This window comes from Narcine bancroftii, chromosome 3 (assembly GCF_036971445.1).
Source record: "Narcine bancroftii isolate sNarBan1 chromosome 3, sNarBan1.hap1, whole genome shotgun sequence".
In the NCBI taxonomy this organism is placed as follows: domain Eukaryota; kingdom Metazoa; phylum Chordata; class Chondrichthyes; order Torpediniformes; family Narcinidae; genus Narcine; species Narcine bancroftii.
The window spans coordinates 211,574,380-211,588,297 of NC_091471.1; the positions used below are offsets into that span (position 1 = coordinate 211,574,380).

The 13,918-nt window shown below is 38.8% G+C and overlaps 2 protein-coding genes across 5 annotated transcripts in view; one reads left to right on the top strand and one right to left on the bottom strand.

Moving 5' to 3' along the window:
* Positions 1–7,026, top strand: part of sorcs2 (sortilin-related VPS10 domain containing receptor 2) — an 848,688-nt gene extending 841,662 nt beyond the window's left edge. Inside the window, exon 28 of one of the 2 annotated variants that reach the window (XR_011354139.1) lies at positions 6,896–7,026. The gene's annotated coding sequence lies outside the window, so the exon portion shown is untranslated. The remainder of the gene's footprint in view (positions 1–6,895) is intronic. The other variant, XR_011354138.1, reaches the window with a different exon arrangement.
* The window catches only part of afap1 (actin filament associated protein 1), a 324,257-nt gene that overhangs the window by 23,793 nt on the left and 286,546 nt on the right, over positions 1–13,918 (bottom strand). For 2 of the 3 annotated variants that reach the window (XM_069926525.1, XM_069926524.1), the window contains exons 11-12: positions 10,902–11,047; positions 6,884–7,001 (exon numbers count right to left, since the gene is read on the bottom strand). In XM_069926525.1, the coding sequence (XP_069782626.1) occupies positions 6,884–7,001; positions 10,902–11,047 (264 nt within the window). The remainder of the gene's footprint in view (positions 1–6,883; positions 7,002–10,901; positions 11,048–13,918) is intronic. The other variant, XM_069926526.1, reaches the window with a different exon arrangement.

The following is a 13,918-nucleotide window of genomic DNA, read 5'->3' on the forward strand; positions in this document are numbered from 1 at the left end:
ATTAAATGTTTGCCCTGCATATGTATTGTTTGCCTGTACGTGTGCTATGTCGTGTTTTGCATCAAGGTCCGGAGGATGCTGTTTTGTCGGGTTGTACTTTTACAATCTGGTGACAATAAATTTGATTTGACTTGAGATGCCTCACTCTAATTTTGTATTTCAATCTCCTTTTCAAATTGAATAACCTATTTCTTTTATTACACTCCAGCTGCTAACTGCTTGCCCATTCAATTAACCTACTTACAGCTCTTTCCAACCTCTTTATGTTCTCATTACTTGCTGGACCACCAGTGTTTGTATCGTCAGCAACTTTACCCACAGTGCCATAGGATCCTTCATCAAAGCCATCAGTATAGATCAGTGGTTCCCAACTTTTTTATGCCCCGCACCCCTTAAAAATTTTATTATGTTCTCGCACCCCTTAAAATTATAATTTATTTAAGAATAAAGGTGAAGGTGACCAAAACAAATTTGTATAATCAATTTTTAATAACATATAAACAAAAATTAAACATAAGGAAAAGAAAAAATATTACAACAGATTAAAAGTTGCATAAACCCTACAAAAAAATTAAATTTTCATCCATGCATGAAATTTCTTTAAAAAAATTAAAGAACTGAAGTTCAAATGTTCATAAGCCAATTTAAATTTAATGACTCTTTTGTTCCTGTTTATTGCTTAAGAGTTTTTCAAAACGTAGCACCTTGTTGCTGATAGCAATCCGCACGTCTGCCTGTGCACCCAAGCAATTTCTAGATTTTGTCTTGATTGACAAAAGGGCACTAAATCTCATATGTCGTCGCAAGTGGGATGAGCACAGTTAGTGCTTTTTCACAAAGTCTTGGAAACATGTCCATTGCCGAATGCCAATACTGTTCCAAAGTTTTGCTTTCAAACTGGATTTCAAGAATACAATTTGTGTGCAGTTCAGTAAGATCTTCCTTCAGCTCTTCATCATCTGACATATTGTCCAAATTGAAGGAGTATGGAATTATAATCCATTCTTCAGAAGTTTCCAGTTCTCCTCCAAAATATCCATCAAATGACTTTGATATTATTTCCAAATGATCCACAATTTCTTCACACACACTTGGAATTAGGGACTCATCGTCATCAACCATTTCTTCGAGTGATGGAAAATTTGAAAGATTCCCTCTTTTAACTCGTCGACACCAAAGATGTAACTTTTCTTTGTAAGCATTTAACATTTCACAGCATTTCAATATGTTTATGTTTTTCCTTGAATAGGTACACTCAGGTCATTCATACAAGTGAAAATATCACTCAAATAGGCTAGCATTTGGTTGAATTCTTGTGATTCCATTTCTCCAGGCAGATCATTGTCACGTTCCTTCAGAAAAGCTTTGACTTCTTCTCGCAGTTGACAGCCAGCGGACTTCCATGTGGAAAACCAAAATTGAATGCTCACTTCCAAAATCTTGAAGAAGCAGTGGTTCAGAGCACGACCCCTAATCCAGTTGATGGTCTTCACAGAAGTGTCAAGGACCTTTTTCAACTTTGGAGGCAATGTTTTTGATGCCAAAGCATGTCGATGAAGAAAACAGTGGGTACCTTGCAAGTGCGGAATCTCTTGTTTCATTAGTGCAAAAAATCCTGATTTATTTCCTAGCATAGCTGGGGCACAGAACCAATAATTTGGATATCTAAGTCATATTTCGCCAAGAAGTCCTTTACATACTGGGAGACATCTTTTCCTTTTGTGGTTGTTTTCAGATCTTCACAGAACAGGAAATCTTCCATTATAACACCATCATGGACATACCTCACTAATGCAATGAGTTGACTGCAATTTGCAACATCAGTTGTTTCGTCCAACTGGAGAGAGATTTTCAAGGGACTAGCCCTGATATCTGCGATAACTTGGTCCAAAATGTCCAAACTCAAGTCACCATTTCAACTCTGAATAACATTATTTGATAACCGCACTAATTTAAGCTTGTTTGAGGCTTCTTTTCCCAGAACAATTGTTGCCATTTCTAATGTACATGGTTTTATCACCTCTTCTGCAATTGTATGGGGCTTCTTGGATTTGGCTACTTTATACGCCACGTAGTATGAAGCCATCAGCAGTGGTTTTTCAGCAGATATAAAACCTAAATTTGGAAGGGTTGCTCGAGAATCAAAGCGGGCCCTTTTAGCTTTCAACGATTCAACATCATGGCCTGCAACATCTCCCCCACCATGCCGGTTGTTGAAGTGTTCCTGCAGCTTAGATGGCTTCAAATTTGCATTTGAAAAAACAGCGTCACAAAGCACACACTGGGGTTTTTGCAGATCCTCAGTTGTTGGTGCAAGTGAAACCAAACTGCACATAATCATCATGCCATTTCCGTTTCTTTGACATAATGAAGGGTTCATTAATAATTTACATAACACAAATAAAAATCAAATGTAATTCACTACAAAACACAAAACAAGAAGTTTGGCCCCCATTTTAAATGTCCTGATTAAAAAAAAGTTATAAGGCGATGCCATTTAAAAGGAAACAGCGCGTCAAAACACACTAAAATTCATAGAGAATCTCATTCTATTGAATAGAGAAAAAAGAGGACATCCCCATCTTTAATTTGGACTTTTAAAAAAATCAATATTTTTATCTTGAATATAAAGGACAGTACCTTAATATAAACAAAAAAAGTGAAACTTTATTTTGCACCCCCTGGAATGCTATCTCGGGGTGCGAGCACCCCTGGTTGGGAAACCTTGGTATAGATTATAAATAATTATGACCACATCATTGATTTTCATGGCTCACCATAAGTTCCTAATTGCCAATCTGAAAGTGACCCATCTATCTCAATTTTCTGTTTTCTATTAGCTACTCACTTCCCTATCTGCCAGTATATTGCTCCCAGTGTCACGTGTCCTTATTTTGTCAGTAACCATTGAAGTGGAACCAAGTGGCTTCTGGACATCTAAATATTCTACACCCATTGCAGCAAATTTATCCAACATGCTTTCCTTTTCATAAATCCATGTAGACTAATCATTTTTATGATTTTCTAAATGTTTTGCAAATATCCTCTCAATAATAGATTACAAGATTTTTCCAATGACATTGCTAAGCCAATTGTCCTGCAGTTTCCTGCTCTTCTGAATATTTTGTGATTCTCCCTTTTGGAATCCCTCAGAATCCAGAGAATGTTTATTCCACCATCCCTGCAGCCTTTCCTCTTCTGTGCCTCTTCTCCAATTACACGACCAGTCAAAAATCGATCAGGCTCCACCTTAAATAAATCTAGCCTCCACAATCTTGATGGGCACAGAATTTCAGCGATTCACAGCAGACACAAAAAATATATATATTTTTTACACACACCTCTGCTTTATAAGACGAGTCCCTTATCCTGTAACCATGCCGTGCTGTTCAAGACTCTCCCATTCATGAAAAGATCTCATTATCTCTCCTGTCATGCTCCATCAGGACCTTATGCATCTCCTAATTCTTCTAAACTCCAAAATAACAGACCCAACTTGTTTAGCTTCTTCATTTCCTTTAAAATGTAGACATACTTCACAATAACAGGCCCTTCCAGCCCAAGAGCCCGTGCCGCCCAATTACACCAAATTGACATACAACCCCCATATGTTTTGAAGGGTGGGAGGAAACTGGAGCACCTGGTGGAAACCCACGCAGGTCAAGGGGAGAACATACAAACTCATTGCCGACTGCGCCGAGTTGCTGGTGCTGTAACAGAGTTGCTATGCTAACCGTGCCTCTCTTGATAGTTGAGTCCTTGAATGGCATTTGGGAGATCAAGCACTTCAAAATCTATATAGTTAAGGACACACGAGCTGAGAATCTGTTCCTCAAGAAGCCATTCTCATCAGTCAGTGGCAAGATCTATGACAGGGCTGGCCCTGTTGTTGGCAGGAACTGGGCAGTAAGCCATAACCAGTTAAATGTCTTTTGGGAGACGGGTGCAGTGAGAGGAGATCTCAAAATATCCCTGATTGCTTTAAACTAGCTCCCCTTTTTAGAGGAAATGCTTCTCAGTAGATTTTACATTGGAGAGAACTATGACTGGAATGGATGTTGCATTTCCCAACAACTTTGTTCTAAGTGAAATTATGTGGCTTAAACGTTGAATCTGATGGCCAAATGAACTTGAACTTGTTTGGGGACTGAACAAACTGCAACTACACATGCTGAAGGATTTATTGGGTGGCATCAGACAGGCGATCAGGCATTATTTTGTGAGATTCTCTTGGCAAATGTGGGCTTTACCAGACATCACATTACATATAATGGTATTGCCTCCAGTGGTTTCTTCTGCCTTCTGCCTGATCGTGTGGCTTTGCCTTGTTTTCAAGATGTTGCTATCAGAGCTGCTTGATGCCTTGATACACTCAAAGACATTTATTACCCCTCATTAGATTACCTCAGAGTAACAGGAATCTCTGTAAATCACCTGGACTGATTTAAGTCAACAGCACTATTCCTAGACAAAGCAGACAAACTTTGAAGGCTGCCATATATTGTACCAACTCCCATATCTGCTGTGACGATACGTTTTGCAGATCTAAACAAAGTACTTTTGAGTTTATGTTGAAATAAAGTTGCTCCTGTATCGTGAGTGTGTAGCATGCCAGGAAATAGTACAGCTGTAGAAAAAAAATGCCATTGGAAGCAGCAAATTGTATTCATTGGCTATCTCAAAATTATGTCACATTTCTGCGCGCATCACAAGACTGCATTCTGTTTATTATAATTGAGCTCCACCTGAAAACATTAGGTGAAAAATTTAATAATGCCAAATGAATGCCTACAACCATACTGGGAACTGGTGGGTTTAGCTTTGTGACTTTCCAGAGAGTTACACCACCATTCCTACTCTGTGAAGACCATGAAAGTCACTCTTGTAAGTTACAGAAAACTGGTTCTGAGAATGAAAGAGAAAACGAAGACCACTGTCCAGAATATGGTTTTTAAACAGTATGACAAAATGTATGGGAAGAAGTGGTACAGTATTAATTTACGCCAGCACATCTAAAATAGTTGGTAGTTAATACTCTGCCCAGTCAAAAGGCTGCAGTTTGTTTTTAAAACATCAGGGCATAACTCTACAAAAGGAGTAAGTGTCGTCATACAATTTATTGATTACAGAAGTACCTGCGAGGCTGTCTTGACTGTTCCCTTTTCCACAGCAGAGGTGTTAGTTTTATTAGTCACAGACCGCGTGGAAGATAGAGGTGAAGAGGCAAGAGTTTTGTTACTTTTAGAAGACAATTTCTCAGTGGAAAGCCTATTCTGGACCCCAACTGGTTGCGATTTGGAGGCAATTGGTTTTGGTGGTGGAACGTTGTCATACAGTTCAGTGATGTCATCGTAAACCTCCTCATAGCAGAGAATATCAGGATTAGTACTGAAAACCTCCTGTTCCTGTGATGTAATATGGAACAAGCTGCAGATGTTAGAGGCAAGAACATGCAGACGAATGCAATGCCTACTCACTGGTAAAAACAATACATGGAAATAGGTCCAAAGAGTAAGATGCTGAAAGAGCATTCCTCATATTCTTTATGTATCTATTAGCATAATTTGTTATTCAGTGTATGAATCATAAAGAAAAATATAACCATTTTACCAAAATAAAACTTGTACAGGTGAAATTGAGTCCTCACTGAATAACAAATAATGCTATTAAAATATCATCTTACCAAAATAAAATTTGAATACAATTTCACCTGAATCGTGAGGAAAATTATAATTTTACCAAGATAAAATTTGGACACAATTTCACCTGTAATGACGTTGTTCATATTAAGAGCAGTGAGAGGACAACATAGTAGAGTGTACTCTGAAAATATGAGACATTGGCCAAATTTAAAACCATCCAATTTAAAAGTATTTTGGAATGGCTTTTACTCCATCAGGGTGTGTCCTGTGAAAGTTGTTACTGTTCAAAGCATCATTCTCCCACCATCCTCCAATAATAGACACAGAATAACACATACTTCCACAACAAAACTTTAAAACAGTTTAGAAACAAGATATCAGAAACCATTTCTGGGAATGACTGAAACAAAACAAATGTCAGAGAAAGATTACATTTTCAAAATGTTTCATGACTATTCAGTTGAGATGATTCACAGAAATTCAAGATTACAAGCTTATACAAATTGAACAGCGTAACTCCACAGCCAAATGCATCTAAAGTTCTTATTATTTTGCCAGTCATTGCAGAGCTTAGTCACAAAACAGTGATAGACTTTCCAGAGGCTCCGAACATTATTATTTTATACATATTCAGAACCATTTGACAATTAATTTGCTATTAATTATTATTCTCACGTTTTACTTCCTTAATTTACAGTATGTTTAATTCCTTCATGAGATTATTTTAATCAAGTAATTTCCAAATTTGATGCTTTGCCCTCTTAAACTGTAGGTTTGAGCTCCTTGATGAGAGTATTATAATCACTTTCCATGAGGGATTTACATGCATTCTTCTTGATATAAAGCTAATTCTTTTTGGTTATTGATATGAGCCTGGAACTCAATGTTTGAAGGAATTGGAGAAGCAAAAGGCCTGATCATTTGTTCTTGAAAATCTGTCACTTGTAAAGCTGTATCATCTGGGATGGAACACGGTAATAGGTTGAGTAGTTCATTTTTGACTGATGGACACAACGACCCCAATCTGATCACCTTACAGCATTAATTTTATGATCTAGTCGACCACTAGGAATATGAGCATTCTCACAAGCATATAAAAAGTTGAATGCATGTTGTGTTGTCACAATAAATAAGACTGCAGCCACAATATTTTAGGTTTAATAAATTAGTTTCTTTGCATTATTTAATTTAAATTGATGTATAAAACTGACAAGGATATGATACTAATATAAATGGCTTACTGTTCCATTTAGGCAAGGTACATCATCGTAATGAAGAGAGATTCCACGAGGACATGCGTATCCATTGGTGAGACTGCCACCACATCTGTTTGGTGATATTGAACGTCTATGTAATAAACTATAAATAAGATGTTGGTGAACAATTAATGGTTCAAAGTAAGCATTTATTGTTGAAAACATCAATTCATAAAATCTTATATCACCAATTTGGCACAAAATACTTTTGTTGGCTCTTTGAATGGAATATCCAAATAGTACCATTTACTATTCTTCTTTTGCCTTCACTATGGATTTATTTGGTAAGTATATGACTCCATTTGTCAAGTTACCATTGAATCTGCACTGGGCACCAGATTTTAACACATCAAGGCATAACAAATAAATTCTCCTTTTTTTCCCTTATTTTTCTTTTCCTGATGATTAAAATCTATTTGTTTTCCTACCGTATTTTTAAAATTCACTTAATTTTGATGATTTTTAAGCTTGCCTGAAATCTGTTCAAAGAAGAGTAAACCCAAGAACTGCCGTCTGCCCACATGATCACATCCCAGGTTTGCCATCTCTCCATGCAACCACGCCCCAGCTATGTCATTTCTCCACATGACCACACCCCAGTGTGGTGCGCTGTTAGACAGAATCAGACACACACAAGGTAAAGGCTGAACAACAGGCTTTAATCCACAAAAACCTCCACAGAGCCAGGCTGGCTGTGGCTACAGCAACTCTGAGTGAGGCCTCGGGAGGCTGGCTTAGGCTTATATCCCGCAGGGTGATTGACACCCGACCGGGTGGGGCTTGATTCATTCAAGCTGACTGATTGGCAGCCGGCCAGGTGTTGTCCTGTCCCCTTACACTCCTACAGGTACAGAGGTTGCCCCCTGCAGTAGGCCAGTGGTGTACCACCACACCCAGGTATGTTTTCTCTCCACACGACTACACCACAGGTCTGCTCTCTGCCCACATGATCACATCCCAGGTTTGTCATCTCTCCACGCAACCACACCCCAGGTATGTAATTTCTCCACATGACCACACCTCAGGTCTGCCATCTCTCCAAACAATCACATCTCACGTCTGTCTTCTCTCCACATAACCACACCCCAGGTCTGCCATCTCTCCACACAATCACATTCCAAGTATATCATCTCTCCACACAACCACACCCCGTATGTCATCTTTCCACATAACTATACCCCAGGTCTGCCGTCTCTCCACACAACCAACAATATTGATCAACAAAAAAACATAAATCCCATGCATCACTCCCTTTCTGTGCGCATAAATAAATTGGCTTTAAACATCTATGGAAGTGTTTGGGACTGGGAAATTTTCCAGGTCAAATGACCTGAGGATGAAGTCGATAAAATTAACCTCACTCATTTGAATGGAGGAGACTGAATGCTAGAGGAGAAATCTAAATATAATTATATTTACATGTTTTTTTACCTAATTTTTTTCCAATTTAAAGATGCAGTGTGATAACAGGCCCTTCGACCCATAAGCTTGTGCCAACCAATTGTACTCATGTTACCAATTAACCTATTAAACCTTAATTAAATCTTTGGAACATTGAAGGAAACAAGAACAACTGAAAGAAACCTGCGTGATCATGGGAAACTGTATAATCCTCTTACAGGTAACGGTGTTACGGGCCCAGTGGACCCCAAAACCCAGCAGCAATAGAAATTCACCAAGACAAATGGTTACTTAAATGAAAGTAGTTTTTAAGTTTCTTTAAACATAAAAAAAGGATCAAACTTTAACTTAACCCCCTCTAATTCTAAGCGCATGTGTATGTAATGTGTACATGTTCAGAAAAGTTCTTTGATTCACAGTCCAATCTCACTTTTCACTCCAAGTTCACTTGTATCAGGCAATCCTTATACTGTCCACAGAATTTAATATTTATGAATTTTCACCAGGCTCTGGTGGAAACGGTTAAATAGTTACTGCTCAGGAAGGTTCTTGTTGGTTTTCAGAGAGAGATTCGTTATTTGTTGGACATGCACAAACTGATTTACTTCCATCAGCCACTTCAGTGTCTTGCTGAAGAAACTTGCCCCATCAAGGTTTTCCAAATGGTAACCTCTTCTTCTGCAGGTCACCACAGAGTTCCTCTTGTTTCCCTTATTTCAACTGAAGCACTCTAGTCAGCCTTTTTCTCTTGTTTGGACCACAAGGGCTTTGAACGGGCTGAATTCAGAACTCACAATCCATCTTCAAATTGGGGTTTTCAACAAGCCACCAGCTTGTTGTGCTGCAGCCTCCAGAAGCCACTACAGAAGACTCTATCTCTCCAAACAATCATGTTTTTCTCTCTGCTTGTAAAAACTAGAACCTCTCTTAAAATAGCAAACTGCCACCAAACAGATTGCTGGCTCCAAAATCAATCCCTGAAAGATCCTATCAGTTCCCTGAGATGGGCTCTTCTTTTTTTCACCTCCTTGTGAAAACCTTCAGCAAAGCAGTTTTCATTGTCTTTACTGGGCCCGGAGTGTCTGGTTTGAGCAGAGCTCTTGCATTTTAAATGAGATCTGTTTTTGTGAAGTGTTTGTTTCCTACACTAAAACCCCCACAATCTATCTCTTCCAAAATGACACCTATACATATAAAATATGATATGTTACAGTGCTAGTGACCTGGATTCGAATCTGTAAGGAGTTTGTACTTCTCCCTGTGACTGCGTGGGTTTCCTCCGGGTACTCCAGTTTCTTCCCGCCCTTAAATTTATTAAATTTAGACATACAGCCCGGTAACAGGCCCTTCCAACCCATGAGTCCTTGTTTCCCAATTACACCCAATTGCCTGGTACATTTTGAAGGGTGGCACAGTTGGCCTAGTGGTTGGGGCAATGTCTTTACAGTGCCAGCGATTGGGACTGGACTGAGGTTCGAATTCTGCGCTCTCTGCAAGGAGTTTGTACGCTCTCCCTGTGTCTGCATCAGGTCTCTCTGGAGAAAACCCACCGTTCAAAACATACTGGGGTTATAAGTTAATGGAGTATAAATTGAGCGGCTATACGTCTAAATTTAATAAATTTAAGGGTGGGAAAAAACTGGAGCACCCAGAGGAAATCCAAACACAGGGAGAAGTACAAACTCCTTATAGATTCGAACACTGCTGTGCTAACGGCTACACTAACTGTTGTCTAAATTTAAAAATAAAGAATTTTAAAAATTTAAAAATAACATCAGATTTGAACCCAGCTCATTGGTGGTGTAATAGTGTTGTATTAACCGCTGGACTATCTGTGTTACCCCTTAATTTTAAATGCATTTACTTGTATAGTATTTGTCTTTTCCAGAGAATTATGTTTATTTTAAATTTTAATGATTCATCAAAGTATTACCATGCTTCACTTTTAAAATATTTGTGAATTCCAGGATCCAATCTCTGTAACAGTTTTGACAAGTGAACTTGGAGTGAAAAGTGAGATTGGACTGTGAATCAAAGAACTTTTCTGAACATGTACACATTACATACACATGCGCTTAGAATTAGAAGGGGGTTAAGTTAAAGCTTGATCCTTTTTTTTTATGTTTAAAGAAACTTAAAAACTACTTTCGTTTAAGTAACCATTTGTCTTGGTGAATTTCTATTGCTGCTGGGTTTTGGGGACAAATGGGCCCGTAACACCATTACCTGTAAGAGGATTATAAAGTTTCCCATGATCACGCACGTTTCTTTCAATTGTTCTTCTTTCCTCCAATGTTCCAAAGATTTAATAGGTTAATTGGTAACATGGGTCGATGTGATTAGCTTATCGAGCAGTTAAGTTCATTCTGGGGAGGAGCCTCATCACTTCTAATTGTGACAGTGGGTGACTGGTTCATATGCAGGAGTTCCATGCTTTTCAATGGAAGATCTGGGCAATGTTAATTCACCTGGTATTAAACATCAAGACCAGAAGGTAACAAATACAATTAAATTTTGCCCAAGTTTTCACAGCGATGCTTTTAGCCCCATTATAACAAATTTTCTCAAAAGTCAAATATTTATGATCAAAATAAATTCTTACTTGAAGCACTGTTTTGCAGTCTGTATAACACTAGATGTTGTTTCTACATCAATGTAATCATAATGGAGGGCTGCTGGATCTGTGGAGGAGCCAGTTTCAGAGAGTAAAATGCCAAGCCACCTTCCCAGCTCCTCTCCAGAAGAGGTCTGTAAAAACAAAATGTGGTCGTTCATCGGACATGATCAATGGAAGTAAATAATTTGATAAGTTAATAAAGATTTGTTCATAGCACTTTCAATTTTTGATAACCTTTTTACCCTTTAATTAATGCCTTATGTGTGTAGCTTAGCTTTTATATACCTCTGAAGATATGGTTACCTTCCATAATAGACTAATGACTGAGATAACTTTGAAATACAAGTGAGATTTTCTCCAGCTTTATCACAGTTATTTTGCTTGCTGGAGATGTTACATTAACTTGCTGACATAGAACAAGAAACCCAGATTTATAAATCAACTTTGATGTTAAAATGTCAGGAAGTATTCTGAGAGGAATATGAAGAAAGAGAGGGTGTCACGGGTAGTGTAGCAGTTAGTACAACGCTATTACAGTGCCAGCGACCCAGGTTTGAATCTAATGGTGTCTGCGTGAGCATCCGCCGGGCGCTCTGGTTTCCTCCCACCCTTCAAAATATACAGGGGTTGTAGGTTAATTGGAGAACGTGGTCAGCCCAGGCTCATGGGCTGGTAGGGCCTGTTACCATGCTGCACGTCAAAATTTTTGTAAAAATTAAGGAAGAGGGTGCTGATGTCAAATCACTGTGAAGAATTAGAAACTGTACTTGAAAGGCTGATTACAAAGCAGGTTGGAGACTTGAGAAATTTGGGAAGGAGGCAAGCCAAGTGAAGGGATAAATGGATTTAGCAATTAAAGTCAGAGTTGCAGAACCAAAGCTAAAGTGAAAAATTCCAAGGGTGGAGAAGGACAAAGTCATGCAGGTGGGACCAGACTGTGGAAAAGTTTAAAGGAGAAGGACTTTCATTTTATGCACTAAAGAGCAGGGAGATAATTTAGGTCATAAAGCCAAAGATGAAAGGTGGAGCTTCGATTGATCTTGGAAAAAAGTAGCTATGAAGAATTTGTGAAGAAATGCTGCCCTAATTATAGGTAGATTTTGTCCATCCTGAAGCAATAATGTACATGAGTTGCACCATGCATAATTCCAGAAGAAATAATAGGAAACAGGACTAACCAACTTATGTGGCCTTATTTTAGGAAGGACTGTGGAATATTCCCTCAATATCAAAGGATTAGTCAGGAAAAAGAAGAAATTGCATGTCAGATTTGAATATTGGAATCAACCAAGTTCACCGAGGTTCATGGAGAATGTCAAGAGAACATGTCAAAAAATTAGGAAGGCAAAAGGGGCCATTAATCTTGACAAGTTGGATTAAGGAGAATCGTGAACATTTTTTCAATTATACTAGAAATAGGAGGGTAGGTAAGGAAGGAATGGGTCCCCTCAGGAACCAAGGAGGTAATCTTTGTGTGAAGCCAGGCAGTATGAATGAGGTCCTGAATGAATATTTCTCATTGGTATTCATCAAAGAGAAGGATGGGGAGGGTGGAGAAGGAGGGTATTCTGGAGTATGTCTTTATCAGTAAGGAGGAAATATTAGAAATATTGGTGGACATTAAGGTGAATCCTTCCCCATGGCCTGGCAGGATCTATGTATTTCAGGATGCAGAATAGCTGTCCCACCTCTCTTGTCAACTATGGCTCCTTTGCCCCATCATCTTTTCCCTGTCTCAGTGAGACAATCCTATCCAGGATGTCACACATATGGTCCCTCAACATCCTCCTCATTTCTGCTGTCCATTTCCCTCTTTTCCAATGTACTCTTCCAAGTTTTTGCCTCATCCTATTATAATTAATTCTTCCCCAATAAACCTTTTCCCATTTTGTCTACTCCTCTCCCTGTCTATGGCTATCATAAAGGTTAGGGAATTATGGTCACTGTTTCTGAAATGTTCATCCATCAGGAGGTTTGTCACCTGACCAGGTTCACTACCCTGTACTGGATTTAGGACTAGATTTAGCTGGTTTGTCACACTACTGGAAGGACATGGTAGCAATAGAGAGAGTGCAAAAGCACTAGGATGTAACCTAGAATGCAGGGCTGTAGTTATAAGGAGAGGCTGAGTTTATTTTCACTAGATTGTATAAGGCTAAAGGATAGCCAAGAGAGTGTTATAAAATTATGAGAGACATAGATAGGAAAGACAGAATCTCTATTTGAGGTAATTGGGTCCAGAATACACGGGGAGAAATTTAAAGGAGATATTAGGAATATGAGGTTGTTATTTGGAATGAGCTGCCAGAGGAAGTGGTAGAGGCAGATCCAATTACCATGTTTAAAAGGCATTTGGATAGGTAGATAGGAAAGACATTGGGCCAAATGTGGGCAATTTAGATTAACTTGGATATGCATCATGGATACAAGGTAAGCTAAAATGGCCAGTCACTATGCAGTATGATTTTATGTAGCTGTCCACAGAAATTCATCTCAGCCTTACATTTTCTTCACAGTGAGAAGCAAGCTGTAATCTTAACCAATGTGTCCATCTCAGATCCAGCCTCCATGCAGTCAGGGGTTAACCATGGATCTTTTGTTCCAACCAGCTTTCTGCTGGAGTGGAGCTTATTTCCAGGAACAATGGAAAACTGCTCCCTATGGCACTTCCACTCCTGACCCAAGACTAGATGCTTCCTCGGAAGTCCCCATTCCGCTAATCATCTTTGCCACTGGTTGACAAACTTGTCCATCTTTAGGGCAGATGTCTTTTGAAACGGACCAACCTTTTTGCTTCCAATTGGAGGATTCTGAGCCATTTATCAAATTGCTCATCTTTATTCATTTTTCAAGCTGTTTCACATTAATAAACAAAAAAAGTTTAAACATAGAGATTCTATTTAGGCTTATATGGCCTTTCTTCCTTCCTCTATTGCTAGCAGGAGGGTCTTGGAGATACCAGAACTATGCTGGGGAGATGGAAACCTTATTCACAGTTGGGT